We start from the raw sequence: 22,509 nt of genomic DNA, 5'->3' as shown, positions 1-22,509 counted from the left end.
GTGCGTGCTAAATGATAACCTAAGGCATTGTGATACATCAGTTTTTTCCTCAGGAGTATATATAGAATTTTAAGGAGAACGAATATGAAAAAATCATCCAGGACCAACAGTGAATAAGAACCAACTAAAGTTGTCTAGGATGATCAATTAGGCAGGTAAAGAAAACTTAATACATCTTGTCTTTCACAAGCTAATAAATAGTATGTTTGGAAAGTACACAAAACTGAAAAACTGTCAATGACTGAGAGTCATTAAATTTATATAGATTGTATCATAAGGTGTTTGAAGATTATATTTGTGATGAGGGTGTGGTTAATTATTGAAAACAATTAACAGAACATAAACATGCACATACATTTATTTTTATTTGGATTTACAGGAACAATATCATTTCTCTTAAAGATACTGCAGACAAAGCATGACAGAAAGAAACAAAACTATCACCTCAGAGTTCCTCCTCCTGGGCCTGCCCATCAAACCTGAGCACCAGCATCTGTTCTATGCCCTCTTTCTGACTATGTACCTTACCACTGTCCTGGGGAACCTCCTCATCATTGTCCTCATTCGACTGGACCCCCATCTCCACACACCCATGTATTTGCTTCTCAGCAACTTGTCCTTCTCTGACCTCTGCTTTTCCTCTGTCACCATGCCCAAACTATTACAGAACATGCAGAGCCAAGTCCCTGCCATCCCCTATGCAGGCTGCCTGACACAGATGTACTTCTTCCTGTATTTTGGAGACCTAGAGAGCTTCCTCCTTTTGGCCATGGCCTATGACCGCTATGTGGCCATCTGCTTCCCCTTACACTACACCAGCATCATGAGCCCCAAGCTGTGTGTGGGTCTGATGGTGCTGTCCTGGGTACTGACCACGTTGCATGCCTTGTTGCACACCCTGCTCGTGGCCAGACTGTCATTCTGTGGGAACAACACGATCCCCCACTTTTTCTGTGATTTGTCTGCTCTTGTGAAACTGGCCTGCTCTGACACTCATGTCAATGAGTTGGTGATATTTATCATGGGATGTCTTATAATTGTCGCTCCATTTCTACTCATAGTCATGTCTTATGCAAGAATTGTCTCCTCCATCCTCAAGGTCCTTTCAGTTAGAAGTATCCACAAGGTGTTCTCTACCTGTGGCTCCCATCTCGCTGTGGTGTCACTGTTCTATGGGACAGCTGGTGCTCTCTACTTATGTCCATCAGCTGATAACTCTACCATGAAGGAGACTGTCATGGCGATGATGTACACGGTGGTGACCCCCATGCTGAACCCTTTCATCTACAGCCTGAGGAACAGAGACATGAATGGCGCCCTGAGAAGAATATTTTATAAGAAGAAAATTCCCTCTTTCCAATAATGGTAACACTTTGGATTTTTACATAATGTTTTGATACTGATATTGGAATATTATTCCAGCTTTTCCTCACGAGGGGAACTTGTGCTAATAGAGAATAATACTACAGCACTGTTAATAATAGCCCAGATGCCCTACAATGGATGAACAGGCCAAGAAAATTATATGTGTGTGTGTGTGTGTGTGTGTGTGTGTGTGTGTGTGTGTACACAATAGAATTTTACTGATCTCTCAAGAAGAATTATGTCATTTGCAGGGGAATTGATATATCTGGGGAAAGTCATAGTGAAGTAAGCCAGGCCTACAAAGACAAACAGTGAATGTTTTCTCTTATATATGGATCATTAATCCAAAATAACATCTTCTAGGTAAACATACATATATATATATATATATGATGACAAACATGTAGTATATATAGGCATGAAACTCCATTGCATAGACCTTCTGAGCAATCAATAGCCTAACAAAATGGTTATTATGAAGCTAAAATATCTTTTCAATGGGGTGATAGGCTAGTTGTAAATAAGCAGATAGATGGAAAAAGGGGGAATAAATATAATCATAAAAGTCGGTGTGAATTTATGGAAAAGGAAACTTGATTGGCAGATGGTGGAATGGATATGTGGAAGGGGGAGGGAAAATGATGGAAGACGTGAGTTTAATCAAGATGCACCCTACATATACCTAGGTGTGTTAAATTGTAACACTCTATGATATATTTATTTATTCAATAATTAGGTCTTTTGAGTTATACAAACATTTGAAGAGATAGATAAACAGACAGACCAACACTACTAATTATCCAATACATAACAGAGAGGAGGCTTTGAGGTAGTAAAACTAGGAACCATGGTCTGAGTTAATCAGTTATCTGAGTATCCCTTGTACTTCATTTTACCCAGGTGATCTTGGAAAAGTATAGTGTAAGAACTACTGTTTTATGTGATCTTCATTCCTTATATTAAGTTGTCCCAAGATTTTGTCCTTTTAACCAAAATTGTGCTTTGAGTATAGGCTATCATTTTTAAAATAGTGCTCCGTGTTTTTAGAGTAATACTCAGTGACACCCAAACATTGCAACCTCACAGTCTTCTAGTGTCTCCTTTCTGTATGTTCTATCTGAACAAAGTTTCACGTAATTGGATCTTTACCCTTCCCTACTTCTTCTTCACTTTCAGTTTTTGCATCGTCTTTTCTAACCTGTCCAGATACTGAACAAGTTTTTCTCTTTATCAGAGTCATTTGTACAATTTGATTTTTCCTAGATTGCATTAATAGCTAGAGGTCACAGAATTCATAACTTTAAAACTGGGAGAATAAGCTAGAGGATAGAAAAAAAATCTTTAAATGATGTCTCTCTTTCAGTTGGTACTTTGAAAAATATGTGTAAATATACTTTTAACTATTTTTGTAGCATCGACTGTTTTGGCTTGATATTTTTACTGCTTTGTAGGCTGGAATGTGAGGTTAAACTCCCTTCATCACAGACGGTTATGAGTTGAGCCTGTGGAAGTTGGGGAACCATCTAATTCTAGTTTCTTTTCATTGTTTCCCACTTCAGAAATAAGAAGAATAGCCATTGGGGGTCACAGTTACATAAGTAAGGTAATAAGTACATTTCTATTTGAACAGTATTACCCCTCCCTCATTTTCTCCCACTCCCAACCAATTCCCCTTGCCTCCAAGTTGTAAAGATCATTTCCAACATAATGTCTAGTGAATATCACTGTTGTATCTGTTCACCCTTTGTCCCTTTCCTTTCCTTTCCCTCCCCTTCCCCCAAACAAATAAACTTATATACAAGACAATGGCTACAGAAATCAAAAACAGTGTCAACAGGGAATAAACCAATTGATGGGAGAGGAAATAACTGCAAATAGAACAATAAAAAGCCTCTTGCTTCCATTTCTTGAAGTTCATTTCAATAAGCATCTTTTTTTTTTTTTTTTTGGCCAGTCCTGGGCCTTGGACTCAGGGCCTGAGCACTGTCCCTGGCTTCTTCCCGCTCAAGGCTAGCACTCTGCCACTTGAGCCACAGCGCCACTTCTGGCCGTTTTCTGTATACGTGGTGCTGGGGAATTGAACCCAGAGCCTCGTGTATATGAGGCAAGCACTCTTGCCACTAGGCCATATCCCCAGCCCCTCAATAAGCATCATTTTATATGGCCATATGTACGGAGCTATTGAGCTATGTGATTCTCTGCTAAGAATATCCTAGACACATTCTAGTTATTACACAGGAGGGAAAACCTGCAGACTGTTTCTTTGGGTCAGGTTTACTTCACTTATATTTTTCCAAGTCTTTCCATTTCCTTACTAATGGGGCAAGTTCACTCTTTCTAATAAAAGCATAGAATTCCATTGTGCATATTTACCACATTTTCTTGATCCATTCACCTATGGATTCATTAATCTACTGGGCATCTGGGTTGATTCCATACCTTAGCTATGGTAAATAATGCTGCAATGAACATAGTTGTGCTTGTAGCTTTAGTGTGGCCTTGTTTGTGGTCATTTGGGTAAATACCCAGGAGTGGGATTGCTGTGAGATTCCACCTCACCCCAGTTAGAATGTCCATTTGAAAATGTCCATTAATAGAAAACTAATAATAACAGCTGCTGGTGAGAATGTGACCAAAAGGAAATACGACTGCACTGTTGGAGGGAATGTAAACTTCCCTTACTTTGTACAACTAGAGTAGTTCCAAGCATGCATGTAATTTCCCTTGATTATATTCACCCTACTGTGACTGTATTATATTCTCCTTCCTATGATCCCTTTCCTTTCTCCCCTCTCCTCCTTTCTAGTCATCCTTTGCCTTTCAAGACCTTGTTCCCCATGCCACCCTCCAGCTTTCACAAACGAGAGAAAACATGCAATGGTTGTCTTGATGGGACTGGCTTATCTCACTTGATGCAATCATCTCAAATTGCATGCATTTTTCCCCAGAAAGTTACATAATTTCTATTTTAGTGGAGTTTTCATGATAGTCTCTCACTGTGTTTCTCAGGATGTTTTTGAACTTGTAAGTTTCCTACTTCAGATGACAGGGATGCACTCGCCACATAGCTAGTGTATCTTATTCTTCTTATATTATTTCAGGAGCCTTGCTAATATTAACCTATGCTGGTCTTTAACCTCACAGAAGCAACAGAGTACAAAATTGTCACACAAAAATTATTAGCTCTCTTATATATCAATGTTAAGCTTTCTGAAAAAGAAATCTTAGCAGTGCCATTGACAATAGCTTCAAAGATGTGCAGGTACCATTTTATTCAAGATATTAAAGACCTTTATAATGAAAATTACGAAGTACCAAAACAAGCAATTATAGAAGACACTAGAAGAAGTAAAGATCTCCAATGTTCATGGATTAACAATAAGAATTGCTAAATGATCATACTGCTGAAAGCAATCTATAACTTCAATGCAATCCCCATCAAAATTCTCATGCCAATCTTAATAGAAATAGAAAACACAACCCTAAAATACATATGGAAGCAAAAAGCCTCTGAACAGCCAAAAACATCCTAAACAAGAACAGTGCTGGTGATATCTCAATATCTGGATTCAAATTATACTACAGAGAAATAGTAGTAATAACAGAATGGTGCCAGCACAGAGAAGACACATTGGACTAAAGATCCAGAACTGAGCCTAAGTAGATATGGTGATGTGATTTTTCACAAAGGCATAAAAATCCATACATCAGGGGAAAAAAACCATCTGCATGCAGAAACTGAAATTACACCCTACATAAAACAACCCAAAATGGATCAAAGACCTTAAAATAAGTCCAAAATCACTGAAATCACTGGAAGAAAATAAGGGGAAATAGAATCTATTGGCATAGTCAAGGTCTTTCTGAATAAGATTCCAATAGCTCAGGAAACAAAAGCAGGAACTAATAAATAGGATTATATCAAATTTAAACAGTGCACATCAAATAGTCAACAGAGAAGAGAAAACCTACAGAATAGAGGCATCCTTAACATATTTATGTAACAGTGGATTAATATGTAGAATTAGTATATAGATCTTTTGTTGTGAAACTCCCTTCCTCAGTGGGAATTTATTGCTTCCTTTAGTGTTTACACCTAATTTTCAATGCTACTGAATATCCATTCTTCTTGCCATTTTAATTAGGTTTCTATTTTATTTTACTGTAAAGGTGACATACAGAGGGGTTACAGTTACTAAGGAAATTAGTACATTTCTTGTCAAACATTGTTACCCCTTCTCTTGTTTTCTCCTGCTTTTCTTCCCTCCTTTCTTTCCTCCCATCCAAGTTGTAAAGCTCATTTCCAATGTATTGTCTTGTATCGCTGTTGCATTGGCTCATCCTTTGTCGTTTGCCTCACCATTTCTGTGATTCCCCTTCTTATCCCCAAATCACATAAACTTATATACAAGTCAAAGGGTACCAAAAGAAAAAACAGTAACAAGGGATAAAACTAAGGGAAAAAATGAAAGAAAAATGAAATAACTGAAATGAAATGAAATAGTACACTAAAAAAAAAAAAAACTTCTTGTTTCCATATTTTGGTGTTCACTTCAAATAGCATCATTTTTATATGGTCACATATACATAGCTATTGAGCTATTGTGATCCACTACTAGAACTATCCTAGACATATACTAATTATTGCAAATGAAGACGAACATGGAGCCTATGTTTCTTTGGGTCTGGCTCACTTCACTTAATACTATTTTTTTACAAATGTTTCCATTTCCTTACAAATGGAGCAATGTCATTCTTTCTAATGGAAGCATAAAATTCCATCCTGTCTATATACCACATTTTCTTGATCCTTTCATTATAGAGGGGCATCTGGGTTTATTCCATATCTTAGCTATTGTAAATAATACTGCAATGAACATACTTGTGCTGGTAGCTTAAGTGTAGCCTTGTTTGTGGTCATTTGGGTAAATACCCAGAAATGGGATTCCTGGGTCACAGGGGAGCTCATATTTTGAGGAACATCCATACTGATTTCCAGAGTTATAGAGTAATTTAATTAAATATTAATCTTTTGTGTAGTCACTGATATTTATGTATTAATATGACACTAAAATTCAGATTATTATAAATGATTATCTTAAATAACATGGAAAATAACAAATAATTCATAACAATATTCCATGGAAAGGCATAATGACAAATTCTACGAACAATTATATATTTTTTAATCTTTTTATTGTTCCTATAAAGGTGATGTATGGGGGTTATGTTTACATAAGTCAGGAAAAGCATTCCTTTTTGGACAATGTCACCCTTTTCCTCACTGTCTCCAAGTTTTCCCATCCCACCCACATGTTTATAGTTCATATTCAACAGTGTCCCACACCTACCATTGTGGCATTTGTTCAACCTTTGTCCCTGAATTTCTGTGCTTCCCCTTATTCTCACAAAGTATATAATTTTAGGATACAGATATGTACTTACAGCAGTGATTGGTCAGATAGATAGGATGTGATATGGCAAATTATGAGATAAAGGGCACAAATCAGCTTTTGAGTGGAACCTACCCTTCAAAGTTGTGTTGAGAATAAGAAAGAGGGGCTCCGGAGGAAAGTGGGTTTGCCTGGTATTGTGGTCAGTAGAGTATATGAGGGGAAGAAAGAGATAAGTTCAGGTGCCATCAGTTAGAAGTCTAAGAAGCAAATGGGCAAACCTTGGAAACCTGGTCCATTTCATTTTAGTGTTAGGAGTTTTAAAAGGAAGAAATTGAGAATGAGGGAACAGATGACACCATACAAAAGGAAATGTACTTATTACCTAACATATGTAAATGTAACCCTACTGTATATCACTTCCAAAATCACAATAAATAAAGGAATTAATGAATAATAAAAAGAAAATGAAGGAATTGAGATGGGCACAAGTGACTCACATCTGTAATCCTAGCTACTCAGGAGGCAGAGATCTGAGGATCATGGTTTGAAGCCAACCAGGGCAGAAAAGTTGCTGCGAGACTCTTATCTCCAATAAACTACTCAGAAAAAAGCCAGAAACAAAGCTGTAGCTCAAGTGATAGAGTGCTAGCCCTAAGCATAGAGAGGCTCAGGGACAGTGCCCAGGCCCTGAGTTCAAGTCCCAGGCAGTGCCCAGGCCCCAAGTTCAAGCCCCAGGACTGGACAAAAAGGAAGGAAGGAAAGAGAAATTGAAGAAATACATTTTTCTGTCAACTTAGTGATAGTCAACTATTGACATGTGTTGTGGTAAAATGATGAACTTCTTATTATTTTAGTGTGCAAAACAGTGATATAACAGTGTATATACATGGAACTTTGGCAAATTCAAAATAGTAATATAAAAGACATAGTCGTTTTTAAAAACTCAGATCTTCTACTAGCCTTTTGCTTTGTTTCACAGTACTGAGGAAATAAATTTAAGGGTTTCTGGCTATTAATTAATTCATGGTAGAGACAAAATTATAACAGTGACACTGTACTACAAAAAGATTAAAAGTTTGACTCAGGTCAAGACAAGTCAAAATAATAATGTACACATGTAAATAAACATTATGAAGAAATTGAGAGATTAAATGTCAAAATTTGTTCAGAAAGAGGATGTAGAAAGTAAAAGAAGATGGTGAGGTTGAGATACTCAGATGTTATTGAGTGATGACTAAGATCATGAAGCCTTGTTTAAAAATATAACATATCATGATTCCCAATCAAGGAGAAGTCTGGATAAAATGATAAAATGCTGGATTAACTTAAGGATATAAGAAATTTAGGGAGGAAGATGGCGCTGTCACAATAGGGAGGCACCCCAACTCACTCCAACCGAATAGTGAGCTGGGAACTCCAACACCCAACACCCCATCAAGAGACCAGCAAACCCAACAACCAGAACCAGGAGAGAAACACAGGAAATGAAAAAGAACAAAGAAGAGCCTATAACCTGCACGGAGCCGGAAAATCTCCAGGGTAGCCTCCCCCACTCCCCCCCCACCGACCCCGGCCCCAACAGGGCCAGGCTGGGAAAGGGGAATCAGAGCTGGTAAACAGGACTGCAAACCATCAGCAACCAGAGAAGCAACCACCAAAAAAGTCACGCCAGGAGTGCAGAGTCCAGACAACAGGAGCTCCAAGGGCCCCAGACTGAGCACAGACCAACCGAGATAGATGACTGCGTGGGACCGGAGGCATGGGACCAAACAGCCTGGAACAACAAAAACAGCAGGGGAACCGGATGGCTCAGATGAGGAGAGCTGGATGGGAAGAGCCAGGACCGCCACCACCAAATGACCGATCGCCACACTCCAGCCCGGAAAAGCCCACAGCAGCACAGGACACACACACAACCCAGGACCAGTAATTTCCCCATTGCCCCCCCAATGGGAAACCAGCTCCAGCAGAGACCCAAACCCTACAAAGAAGCTAGAGCTTCCCCTCCCTACCCCAAGGGAACAAAAGAACCCCATATCTGGCAGCTCTAGGACCCTACAGCTTCTGGGAGGACACAGGAACTAGCAGAAGCAGAGCAGCACTCAACAAAATGACCAGGAAACACCTTAGACCAGCATCCCCCAAATCCCCAGCTGGGGAGCCTGAACCTGTCCACACCAGCCCCCCCCCCCAAGCAGGGACCCAGGGACTGGTAGGCATTGGAATGCCACCTGAGGCGCCCTGGTCCATGCAGACTTTTTGAACAACAGTCACAAGCAATACCAGCCCAGCAGGATCACCTGGGCCCAAGAACACACACACCCACAGCGGAGGCACAGAGCTCATGAGCACCAACCCGCACCCAGACACTTGGACCTGCTGGGGTCCACACAGACTGCCCCCTACAGTAGACTCGCAAGAGGGCACAAGCACCCTCCAACAACTCGGGGCAGCATACTCCCAAAGGAAGCACTAGAGCACACACGCATGTGCCCCCTGGAGGGCCAGCATGGGTCAGCCTGCTAGTCCCCCAGCAGGAGAAGCTCCTGCCCAACCCCACACGGAAGCGCACAGGTGGGCAAGCTGCCCCCTCAGCAGCAACACCCGCTCTGATAGGCACACTCCACACAGATAGGCAGGGCCCCCCAGCGGCAGCGCCCACTCTGATAGGCGCACTCTGCACAGGTGGGCAGGGTTCCCCAGCAGCAGCACCCGCTATGATAGGCACACTGCGCACAGGTGGGCGAGCCCCCACCCCGCCGGGCTCGGGTTGCCTCCCCTGGCACAGGGGTGTCAGGCTCTACTCTAATCTAATTGCTCCCTTTTTCACCCTCTCCCCTGGTCACCGGACCCGCAGGTAAGGCCAGAGTGGAGTGGGGGGGCTCAGGAAAGACCTCAGGTACACGGGGCCGAATGAGATCCCTTTTCCTCCCTCCTTACCCACGAAGGAAGCCAGGTGCAGACGGATCTCGGAGACGCTTCAAGAGCAAATCTGATTGAATAAGGGAGTGGCTGACAGTTGATATAGTAGGGGTGACGAGAAAAGGGGTGATAGACCAGGAGCTGGCGATAGGCTGGCGAGCTTGTCATAAGACCCCCTCATGAGCTAACGTCACTTGCATAGTACCACCCCATGGGCAAAGCCCGCAAAAATGGGGAGCACATGGGCTGGCGAGAAAGTTGGTGGCTGGTCGCAAAGCCAGTTCTTCTGGTTCCGGACCCAGAGAATTGTGGCCTGCTTCCGCATTCCCCCAGGGATGGAGGAAGGGCAGCGTCTTGGAGCGCTCTCCTCTGCTCTTCCCCCTCAAGGCCAAAGCTGAACCCCAACACCCCCCCCCAGGGGCAATTCTCAATCTGAGAGGTGAGCTCTTTTGACCACAGCAGCTAGTGGGAAAAGAATCAAAGAAGAGAAAAGTCTCCACGCCATGCTGAATCAGCGACCCGCAAACTCCCATCAGGGACACACAAGGGTGAGCACAACACAGCAGCAGGGCACAGTCCTGAAGAGAAAAACACAGAACCTACCCACCACCAAGTGCAGTAAGGGTGACTGCCTCGGCAACAACGGAGATGGTCACGCTCACCCATTGGGCAGTAAGGTTCAACAGCCAAACTCAAACCCAAAGCCAGGACACAAACAAGTCTCCACTGATGGACCAGCGGGAACCAGCACAAAGCCAAGCCAAGGTCACCACCTACAGATCTCCAGATGCACAAATCACAAAGAAATATTACAAATTTCATGAAAGAACAAGCCAACTCGTCAGCTCCAAAAAGTAGTACAACCAAAGAGGAGATGGAGAATAAAAAAACGAATGAGACTAAGAAGAAATGATGGAAAGCCTCAGGACCAAATTCAGAAAATAGATACAGGAGCTTAGAATGGAAGTCTCAAAAAAATCTACAGGAAATCAAGAAATAAATGGAAACAAAAATGGATACAGTGTACTCCTCCGTTAAAGAAGACCTTAACATCCTGAGAAACGAAATGCATGAAAAAATAGATACAAAACACAACTCTTTAAAACAGGAAATCACAACGATGAGAGCTGATCTGGCAACCATAAACAGCTCACTGGCATCCATAAACGCCACACTCCAAGCCACATCACAAAGAATTGATCATATCAAATCCAGAATCTCTCTTTTGGACAATGATGCAGCTGATAAGGACCAGAAGATCACCACATTCCAAGAAATGGGCAAACTCCAGGGCAGACTAATCCAGGAGCTAGTGGACAAGGACAAGAGATATCATCTGCATATAATTGGAATAGATGAAGGAGCAGAGTACCAGAGCAGAGGGCTACAACATTTTTTCAATAGAGTTATTGCAGAAAATTTCCCAATATCACAAGCAACCTCAACAAAGTAAAGGAAGCCTATAGAACACTTGGCAGACCAGATCCTAGAAAATCCTCGCCAAGGCACATAATTATCAAGACCTCAGATCTCAAGAATTAGGAGCAAATTCTGAATGCAGACAAAACGAAGAAAAAGCTGTATTACAATGGACAAAAGATCAGAATCACAGCAGACATCTTCACACAAACCTACAACGCACGAAGATCCTGGAAGAACACAATCCAAGTCCTCCAGGCCACCAATTGCCAACCCAGAATTAGATATCCAGCAAAACTAGAATTCACCTTTGAGAAAAAAAAAAAAACACAGATCTTTCCATAGCAAAGAGAATCTAAAGGAGTATGTGAATAAAAAACCAGCCTTACAGGGAATTCTAAGAGGGGAACCCCACCCGAAAGAAAATGTACAGGACCCCCAGACAGAAACAGAAAGAAACTACAATAACCGGAGCCCAAAAGGAAGAGCAGCTCAATAAAGATAATTTTAAAAAAGAGAGGAAAAACAGCCTAACAGGAAAATGAGGAAAATGGAAGGGAAAAAAAACACACTTATACATGATCTCTGTGAATATAAATGGTATAAACTCTCCAATGAAGAGGAGCAGACTAACACAGTGGATCCGTAAACAAAAAGTTGTTATCTGTTGTCTTCAAGAGACCCATCTTACAGCAAGGGACAAAAACAGGCTCTGAATGAAAGGATGGAGCAAGATCTTCCAAGAAAAGGCACCTACCAAAACGGCAGGAGTAGCCATCCTGATCTCAGACAAGCTGGACTTCTCATTAAAATCAACTCAAAAAGACAAAGAAGGGCACTACATTTTAATACAAGGAAAAATCCAGAATCAAGACATCATGGTGATAAATTTATACTCACTGAACAAAAGAGGCCCTACATATGTCAAGCAAATTCTCACAGAACTACAGAACAAAATAGACCCAAACACAATCATAGTGGGAGACTTTAATACTCCACTCTCTCCAAGAGACAAATCCAACACCCAGAGGATCAGCAAGGGAGCTGAAGACTTAAGTAACACCATATCCCAAATGGATCTGATAAATCTGTACAGAGTCTTTCACCCTACAGAGACCCAATACACATTCTTCTCAACAGCCCATGGAACATACTCCAAAATAGATCATGTTATAGCCCACACAAAGAACCTCAGCAAATACAAAAGTATTGACGTCATCCCATGTATTATATCTGCCACACTGGAATAAAGGTAACCCTCAATAAGAACGGTTACCACAGAGGCTATACAAATACTTGGAGACTAAACCTCTCACTGTTATCTAACACTTGGGTCACAGACCAAATTAAGGATGAAATTAATGAATTCATAAGCCACAGCGACAATGAAAATACATCACAAAGAAACCTATGGGATACAGCTAAGGCAGTGCTAAGGGGCAAGATCATTGCCCTCAGCACTCACACTAAAAGAATGGAAGCAGAGCAGGTGAATAACCTCATGAAGAAACTAAAACATATGGAGTAACAAGAAATGATCGAATCTAAAATGACTAGGAGGAGAGAGATCACAAAGAATAAAGAAGAGATAAATCTGATTGAAAATAGAAAGACCATTCAACAAATAAATAAAATTAAAAGTTGGTTCTTTAAGAAAATAAATAAAATTGACAGACCCCTCGCAACACTTACAAAAAAAAAAAAAAAAAGAAGAGACTCATATCCATAAAAGCAGGGACCACACCGGAAAAATTACAACAAATACACACGATATTCAAACAATCATAAGGAACTATTTCCAGACCCTCTGCTCACTAAAAAACAATAATTCTACAGAAATGGATCAATTCTTAGAGAAGTATAAACTGCCCAAACTGAATCAAGTAGAAATAAATCAACTAAATAAACGAATAACTTACAGCGAGATACAAGGGGTAATCAAGAGCCTCCCAACAAAGAAAAGCCCAGGCCCAGATGGATTCACCAGTGAATTCTACAAAACTTTTAGTGAGGAGCTAATACTAATACTCCTCAAACTCTTCCACGAAATAGAAACAGAGGGAGAAATCCCAAACTCATTCTATGAAGCTAGTATTATACTCATCCCCCAACCAGGCAAAGACCCAACAAAAAAAAAAAGAGAACTACAGACCAATATCACTAACGAACACAGACACAAAGCTCCTCAATAAAATATTAGCTAACAGGACCCAGAAACTGATCAAGAAAATTATACATCATGACCAAGTAGGCTTCATCCCACAGTCACAAGGATGGTTCAACATCCATAAATCAATCAATGTAATTCACCACATAAACAGAACTAAAATCAAGAATCACATTGTTATCTCAGTCGATGCCCAAAAAGCCTTTGACAAAATACAACATCCATACTTATTAAAAAGCTCTGGAGAGAACAGGAATAGATGGAATATTCCTTTAAACAATAAAAGCCACATACAACAGACCAACTGCTGATATTGTATTAAATGGGGAGAAACAAAAATCATTCCCCCTAAACTCAGGAACAAGACAAGGATGCCCACTCTCCCCACTTCTTTTCAATATAGTGCTGGAATCCCTAGCCATAGCAATAAGGCAAGAGGAGGACATCAAATGGATCCACATCAGCAAAGAAGAAATCAAACTATCCCTATTTGCAGATGACATGATCTTATATCTGAAGGACCCCAAAAACTCAGTCCCCAAACTTCTACACCTAATAAACCATTTTGGCAAAGTAGCAGGATACAAAATCAATCCACAAAAGTCAGCAGCTTTTCTGTACACCAGCAATGTACAAGCAGAAAAGGAAAATATGGAAACAATTCCATTTACAGTAGCCAAAAAATAATAATAATAATAAAGTACCTAGGGATCAACCTAACCAAGGACATGACGGACCTATTTAATGAAAACTATAAAAATATAATAAGGGAAATCAAAGAAGACACAAGGAGATGGAAAGACCTCCCATGCTCATGGGTAGGCAGAATCAATATAGTGAAAATGGCCATATTGCCCAAATTGTTATACAAATTCAATGCAATCCCCATCAAGAGCCCAGCTACATTCTTCACTGAAATAGAGAAAGCAACCCATAAATTCATATGGAACAGCAAAAGACCTAGAACAGCCAAAGCAATTCTAGGCAAAAAAAAAAAAAAAAGCCGTGCAGGAGGTATCACAATACCAGACTTCAAGCTCTATTATAGAGCCATCATAACAAAAACAGCCTGGTATTGGTATAAAAACAGACCAATGGAATAGAATTGAAGACCCAGAAATAAAACCAGTCATCTGATATTCGACAAAGGAGCTAAAGACATACAATGGAAAAAACATAGCCTCTTCAACTACTGGTGCTGGGAAAACTGGGCAGCCATATGTAGAAAACTCAAAGTAGACCTTAGCCTATCACCATGCACCAAGATCAACTCAAAATGGATCAAGGACCTCAACATCAGACCTGAATCCTTGAAACTACTGAAGGACAGAGTAGGAAAGACGCTAGAACTTATAGGCACAGAAAGGAACTTCCTGAATAGAGTCCCAGGAGCACAACAGATAGGGGAGAGACTCAACAAATGGGACTACTACAAAATAAAAATTTCTGCACAGCTAAAGACATAGCCACCAAAATAGAAAGACAGCCAACCATATGGGAAAGGATCCTTACCAGCACAGCAACAGACAAAGGCCTAATATCGGTCATCTACAGAGAACTCAAAAAACTAAGCCCCTCCAAGCCCAGTAAACCAATTAGGAAATGGGAAAAGGAGCTAAAGAGAGACTTCACAAGAGAAGAGATAAAAATGGCAAAGAAACATATGAGAAAATGTTCAACATCCCTGCCAGTAAAGGAAATGCAAATAAAAACAACCCTGAGATACCACCTCACTCCAGTTAGAATGGCCTATACTCTGAACTCAGGCAACAACAAATGCTGGAGGGGGTGTGGGGAAAGAGAAATCCTTCTCCATTGTTGGTGGGAGTGCAAATTAGTACAACCACTTTGGAGAACAGTATGGAGGTTTCTCAAAAAGCTCAACATAGACCTACCCTATGACCCAGCCATACCACTCCTAGGCATCTATCCTGAACAGGTCTCAAGATATCAAAAAGACATCTGCACTTCCATGTTTGTCGCTGCACAATTCACAATAGCCAAAATATGGAAACAACCCAGATGCCCCTCTACAGATGAATGGATCCAAAAAATATGGTGCCTATACACAATGGAATACTGCATAGTGATTAGAAATGGGGAAATATTGGTATTCACAGGGAAATGGTCAGAACTTGGACAAATAATGTTGAGCAAGACAAGCCTAGAACACAGAGAACAAAGGGGCATGATCTCCTTGATATATGACTGTTAGGGTGGGGGGGAGGGGGAGACAGTAGAGACCAGGTCTGTGAAACCAAAAACTTCTTGTCAAATGGTATTTCCCACAGGTTTGGGTCAGCGACCTTACATTATGTAACTAAAACCAAACAAATACTAAACATAAAAAGGACAAAAATAGACCTCTCAGTGGATCACAATAGCTCAAAAGCTATGTATGTATGATTATATAAGACAAGGATAAGCAAATTCTATTGTTGACATTATATTTAAAGTCCTAGGTGAATTTCCTTTGGAGTATGCCATGTGGCTACTGTATATGTTTTTGGTACGCTGTGTATTGTATATATGTCTACCAGATCTAGGGAAGGGAAAGGAAAACAGGGTGTAAGATATCACAGGAAATGTACACACTGCCCTGTTACGTAACTGTACCCCTTTTGCACAACACCTTGTCAAAAAAATTTAATTAATAAATAAATTTTAAAATAAAAAGAAATTTAGCGCTCACACTATAGTTTTCCAGATCACATTGGCAAAACAAAGAAATGCATGTAGCCAGATTACAGAGGTCGAAGTCCCTAATTCAACTACAGAGGTAATCTTCCTCTATTACATATTGACAAGTTATGAAGCATGCTTTCTTCACTTTTTCCTTTTTTTTCTTTAAGTGGCTGTACAAAGGAATTCCCACTTAACAAAGCAGTTTATGAATGTAATACATCTTGCTCAGCATTTCTCACCCAGCCCTCCTTATCTACCCCTTCCCTCACTCTTCTTAATTTTGTAGGCTATATCTTGAATTCTTTACTTCATTCTCTGCCCCCTCCCCCCCCCACTTCTCTTCTTCATTCATCTACTTCTTTCCCTTAGACCAAATCCCATACCTTTCAAGACCTGCTTCCTGGTATTTATTTTGTTGAACTTTGACTTTGCCTTTCTAAAGAATTACACTATTTGAGTTCTCCCTTGAATCTACCATATTTCTGTTAATACATTTGTATATACTTACATAGTTAGTGTTCTTATTAGTATTAAATAGTTATACAGAGGGGTTACAATTCCACAAACCAGGTTATGAGTACAATACTTTTTGATCAGTGTTAGCTTTCCTCCATTCTCTCCCATTTCCCTTTCTTGTCCCTAACCTCAAGTTAGATAATTAAACATGCCATTTTTTCTCATTTGTTTGTTTTATTTTTTGCTAGTCCTGGGGCTTGGACTCAGGGCCTGAGCACTGTCTGGCTTCTTTTTGCTCAAGGCTATCATTATACCACTTGAGCCATAGAGCCACTTAGGGCTTTTTCTGTTTATGTGGTACTGAGGAATTGAACCCAAACCTTCATGCATGCTAGGCAAGCTTTCTACCGCTAAGCCACATTCCCTTAAACATGCCCTTTTAAAAGAAGCTCTCATTGTGAATTTTTTTAATCTAGACTAAAATTCCAATCTTACTACAGTAACTAGATAAAATTATGTTAGAACTCCAAGTGTTACTCTTGCAGGTAGAGAGGATTTTTTCCCTTTTCATAGGACTCTTCTCAAAGCTCCCTTCATGTCTCTGTTCCTCAGGCTGTAGATGAAGCAGTTCAGCATGGGAGTGAGCATTGTGTCCATTATTGTCATGACAGTCTCCTTCACAAGAGTTACCCCCTGATGAACATAAATAAAGACCATTAATTGTCCCATAGAACAGTGATACCACAGACAGGTGAGAGCCACAGGTAGAGAAAATCTTGTGGATACCCCGAGCAGAGGAGACCTTGAAGATGGAAATGACAATTCGTACTTAAGACATGATGATGAGGTAGCAATGGAGTGACAATTATAAACCAGCCCATGATGAATATCACCACTCATTAACATGGGTGTCAGAGCAAGCCAGCTTCAGCAGAGCAGATATGTCACAGAAAAAGCGAGGGACCACATTGGTCTTACAGATAGTCAATCTGGCCACGAGCAGGGTGTGCAGCACGGCATGGAATGTGGTCAGCAGCCAGCACAGCACCACCAAACCCAGGCACAGCTTGGAGCTCATGGTGTTGGTATAATGGAGGGAGGAACCAGACATAGTGGTCATGGGACATGGCCACAAGGAGAAAGCCTTTGAGATCTCCATAAAAGAAGAGGAAGTATAATTGTGTGCGGCAGCCTGAGTAGGTGATGGCCCGGACTTGGCTTTCCATGTTCTGCAATAGTTTTAGGAACCATCACTGAGGAGAAGCAGAGGTCCGAGAAGGACAAGTTGCTGAGAAATGCATACATAGATGTGTGGAGACGGGGGTCCAGTCGAATGAGAACCATGATGAGGAGGTTCCCCAGGACAGTGGTAAGGTACATGGCCAGGAACAGGACATAGAACAGATGCTGGTGCTCAGGTTTGATGGGCAGGCCCAGGAGGAGGAACTCTGAGGTGATAGTTGGGTTCCTTCCTGTCATATTATGACTCTATTATCTTTAAGAGAAAGTAACCATCATTGAAAATCTGAATCGATTTCTAGGTTCATGAATAGTGACATGTTTGAAAATGATTTATAGCAATAGCATTATAATTCCTAAACTTAATGTGTACACTCTAGGTGCTTTTTATAACTTTTCCTTAAGTCTTAAACATATTTCAGTTCTCTGTCTTTCCATAAATGCTTTGTCTATTCCTTTCAGTTACAAATGCATTGGTTTTTCTCCTAGCCTGTCCAGCCAGCAGCCTAAGCAACTGAAATTGACTCATCAGCTTATATATTGGTGGGCCTGAGGATTTTTTTAAACCCTGTCCTCTTAAATTCTTTATATACCCCAAGAGAAACCAATACACTGTATTATCTTAGATTACCATTAAAAATAGATGTGCAGATATCTCTCCATCCTGCAGACCATTCTAACCAATTGTTTCATTCAGCCTGCGGCATTTTAAGGTAGTAATCTGAGCATCTCTCTCCTAATTGGTGCTTCCATGGATTATTTGCTGTTAAGATAAATGTAAATTTTCTTTCAAGGGCACAAATGCTTTGGTACCTGACATGAGTCTAACTCCAAAGCAGTGACCCTAAAATCATGCCTAGCTTAATATTCATAACTTCCTTCCCTCAGTCACCAACACTAGCTGTTTCTCCTGTCTCACTTCATCTTTTTTACTGTCTCTTCCCCTGGTTTCTCCAAGTTATCCTTCAGGTATACATCACATGATGAGGGCTTTGCAGTGCAACCTCCTCAGACAAGGTAAAGCCTCTTCCAGAGCTTCAATGCATCCTATGCTCATCTCACAACATTCAAGAACCCTGATCACAGGTTTCCACCTGACTTCCCTGCTAGCTGGTATTCCATACACAGAAGGCCATGCCTGCAGCAGGGCCAGTGACTGACACAGCACCTGCCTCTAACAAAAGCTTCGTGAATATATGTGGCTGTGTTCCATACATTCTTTCAAACTTTAAAGCAGAAAATTCAGTTAGAATAACTACTCCTCTTAAATATTCCCTTAAGGTAGAATCATTAGAGTAACCCATTCATCACTAACTTGTAACAATCTATGATCCATTTCACAGATGTGATTTTGTATTTCTGAAAAAAAATATTATGGTATGTTAGAGAGCTGATACTGATGACAAATCCTTGTGCTTCCCTCCACATGTGCTCATTAATTACATTGTTGTAGGGAAAAATCAATAGAATGAGCATTTTATAAATATAGGGAGAAGAACAAAGGAAGTATATATTTTGCTTAGCCCTGTTGTGAATTTGTCCACAGCCAATTATATCATTTTTGATCAATTATTTGATGCATCAGCTTAGACTCTTAAGTTTTTGTAAACACCAAGTCATGATGTTTCTGTGATGGTGGTTTTTTAAATTTACTTTATTGTTACTATAGTGTGATATACAGGGGTTACATTTACATGTGTCAAGTAATAAGTACATTTCCTTTCATACAGTGTCATCTGTTCCCTCGTTTTCTCCCATTTCCTCCCTTCCATCTCCTCCCACGAATTATATAGTTCACTTTCATCAGTGTTGAGAAGGGAATTTTAATATTCTTCACATTTAAATTAGTAGACATTCATGGGATAACCCACATGAAATCAGTTGAAGGAATATTAGTTGAAGGACTTAAGAGGGATACTTCAGTCTCTTGAAGAACTCTGTTTTGAAATGCTGTAGAACCCAAAACTTGAGCCTCCAGGCCTGTAGCCATTCCAAGCTGCTGCCAGGTCTTAGGTAGCAGACGTGTGAGTCACTCAGAGGGTGTGCACTATTCTTCAGATAAATCCTCCTGAACCATTCTGTTTTCTTCTCAATAATCCTGACTAATAAATTTCAGTACGTCTCGATACTGACAATGCAGAGGGCTGCACAGAGAGATGGGGAAAGCTCTGTCTCTAAAATAACAGCCAAATCCACTGCTGTGTCTTCACCCAGCAGGTGGCGTTTGACTTAGCTGCATTAACAGTTTGTGCACTTGGATATTAAGCATTGATATAATCGAGGGAGAATTAATGAAGGACCATAGAACCCCATGTCTACATTCCTGTGAGTAAGTGAAACCTGTGTCTTGTGGGGAATCATGTGCAGAGGTCACCTGCTGGTGTCAGTGCTGGTAACTCAACAAATGCCACCTCTTCTGAAGGAATAAAATCTACAGTTCTCAACATGGATGCACATAAGAATCTCTCAGGAACAATGTTTCTAAAATTAGCATGCATTCAACTCACCTGGGTTTCTGTGAAATGCCTGATTCTGGTGCTGTAGCTCAGATTTTGCGTGTTCAATAAATCACAATGTGATGGAGGTGAATAGCCCATGAATAACTGCATGTAGGAGCAAATACGTGCTTTACCATTGAAATGCAGATTATTGAGCTCTTTTGGATCATTTTAATCACGGCCTTGGATAGGAGACCTGTTCCAAGTTTATTAAAACTGCAAAGATTAAAGTAAAATAAAAGAAGGCTGAAGAAGTACTGTACTAAATCCAATCTCACACAGTTATTGTACTGAAACAATGTGATCATAGGAGAATAAAATGCATGCGAATTAATAACTATAAGCACTGTTGTTAGTAACAAGATTGTAAATAGTGACCCTTAAACCAAATACTTCTGCAGAGTAGCAAAATCTTGAGAGACAGAAAGAGGGCAAAAGGAAAAGATTTCAGTCCTGAAAACTTGTCCTGGAGATTATCACACAGACTAGGCAAGCTTGAAAAGACACTAAGGCACTCGTAGATTATTTCTCCTGCTAACTCACCCAGGATGTCCAATACCCTAACCCCAACATCCTGCTCCCTTCCTTCATGGCTGACATTGAAAATGCCATCAGCAGCCATCACTAACATTGGCACCATCCCTGCTCATATCTCACCTCGACACATCCTTGGGCCTAAAAGGCTCTGCATCCCAGTGGAGTCCAGATCTGAGAGTAAAAGACAAGATAATCACCAAGGCTTATGCTTATATCTGCCTTACGTTCCCATTTGCATCATGTTTACATTGCCTTTCGCTAGACAAATTGGTCTCCTATATTGTAAGCGACGGGCTAGGGCTGTCCAGACAACAGAGGCCTTTGCTTTTAACCAATTGGGAATCCCACGAGGTTAGTCACAACGCCCATCAGGATCCGCTGATTACCAGGGTTCACAGGCATGAGGCAGAAATAACAGGGCTTTCTTTCGAATGCCAATCCCACTCTCCCCGAGTTCTCTCATCGGGCTGGCAGGCCCTGCAGGTAGGTTTGCCTGAAGAACTAGGGTGTTAGCCAAAGATGGGTACGACCTCCCATGGGGAAGGCAACCTAAGACAGGCACACTCTCAAGTAGGGCACCTCCTGCTGTTCAAAACACAAAAGGGGGAGATGTTGGGCACCAGCTACAGCTTTAAGGGGGCGGTCCTGACTGGCTGCCCCTTCTCTCGCCCTGGGGCTGATGGCTGCTAGCCACTCCTTCCCCCTTCTGGGTCCGGAACCGGAAGAGGTAGCTAACCAGCCCCGCCTCCCATCTCAAAGCACATGTGTGTCAAAATGGCGCTGGCCAGAGCCCAAGAGGGTGGTCCTGTGGGATGTGATATTAACCCGTGGAGGAGGTCCTAGGATGCCACCCTTGGATGGACAGCTCATCAGCCTATCACTAGTACCTAGTTAACCGTTCCAAGTCCCTCCTCTTCCTGACGTCATTACTGCTATAAATGTAATTGTCTTTCCCTTTATTAAACGGATGTTTGCCTGACGGCTCCCCAAAAGACGCCTGCGTCCTGAGTCTTGCTTTAAACATAAGGGGGGCTTGAGGTGGGCGGTTTCATGGCTCTACCTCATCTCGACTCTGCCCCCCTGGGATATGCTCCCTGCTCCTCCTGCTGGCAGGAGAAGCGCTCGGAGCCGAGTGTCCCTGACATAATAGGCACCCACGTGGGGCGAACGAATGTGCTGTGAACGAACCTGGGCTTAGAAGCTCCACTGGCGAGCCAAGTAACCCTTCACGGAGGTAAGGGCATCCCCCATGGGGCAAACCCAAAGTCAGTGGAGCGACCCGCCTCTTAAGATTTTAAGGTTCATGCTCCAAAATACTGGACCGGATATTTCAGATTCTTATGCCACACGGATTTGGGAGGAGCTGCCTAGTGCTGCCCTGTGGTTGATTAAAGCTGTCTTGTGGGAGACATGGGACTGGGTGGGGCAAGGGAACTGGAAGGCAAGGAATCTGACTTGGGAGAGGAACTTCCTATTGTGATCTTCCCAATCATCAAATCTCTTAAAGCCTGCTTTTCCCCAGACCCATCAGGAGAGAACCCATGGGTTCAGGAAAGGGCTGCAAAGAAGAGTCCTGAAGGGGAGGGAGACGGCCCTCCCACAAACCAGCAGGAGGGGGGCTCCACGCCCCGCCCCCATGGAACCACGGATGAGCATTGGCCTGACCTCAGTTATGGGCCTGGCCTCCAGGGTCCAGGACCAGATGCCGTGCTCCCAAGGCACACGGCAGAGGAGTGGGGTAGGCGACAGCTTCTGCTGTTGCACCACCCCTCCCCCACCGGACACTCTGCCCTGACTCTTACGGACCCGAGGAAGCCTGCCGAGC

The 22,509-nt window shown here is 41.6% G+C and overlaps 1 protein-coding gene and 1 pseudogene across 1 annotated transcript; one reads left to right on the top strand and one right to left on the bottom strand.

Moving 5' to 3' along the window:
- The first annotated feature begins 418 nt into the window (after nt 1-418).
- Nucleotides 419-1,363, top strand: LOC125365819 (olfactory receptor 1468-like). The gene has a single exon (XM_048366071.1). It carries the CDS (start codon nt 419-421, stop codon nt 1,361-1,363), a length of 945 nt encoding a protein of 314 aa, XP_048222028.1.
- A 15,614-nt stretch (nt 1,364-16,977) lies between these two features.
- Nucleotides 16,978-17,889, bottom strand: LOC125365485 (annotated as a pseudogene).
- Between the last annotated feature and the right edge of the window lie 4,620 nt (nt 17,890-22,509).

This window comes from Perognathus longimembris, chromosome 17 (genome assembly GCF_023159225.1).
Source record: "Perognathus longimembris pacificus isolate PPM17 chromosome 17, ASM2315922v1, whole genome shotgun sequence".
In the NCBI taxonomy this organism is placed as follows: Eukaryota; Metazoa; Chordata; class Mammalia; order Rodentia; family Heteromyidae; genus Perognathus; species Perognathus longimembris.
Note: the sequence above shows the minus strand (reverse complement) of the source record. Positions and strands in the feature narration are given on the sequence as shown.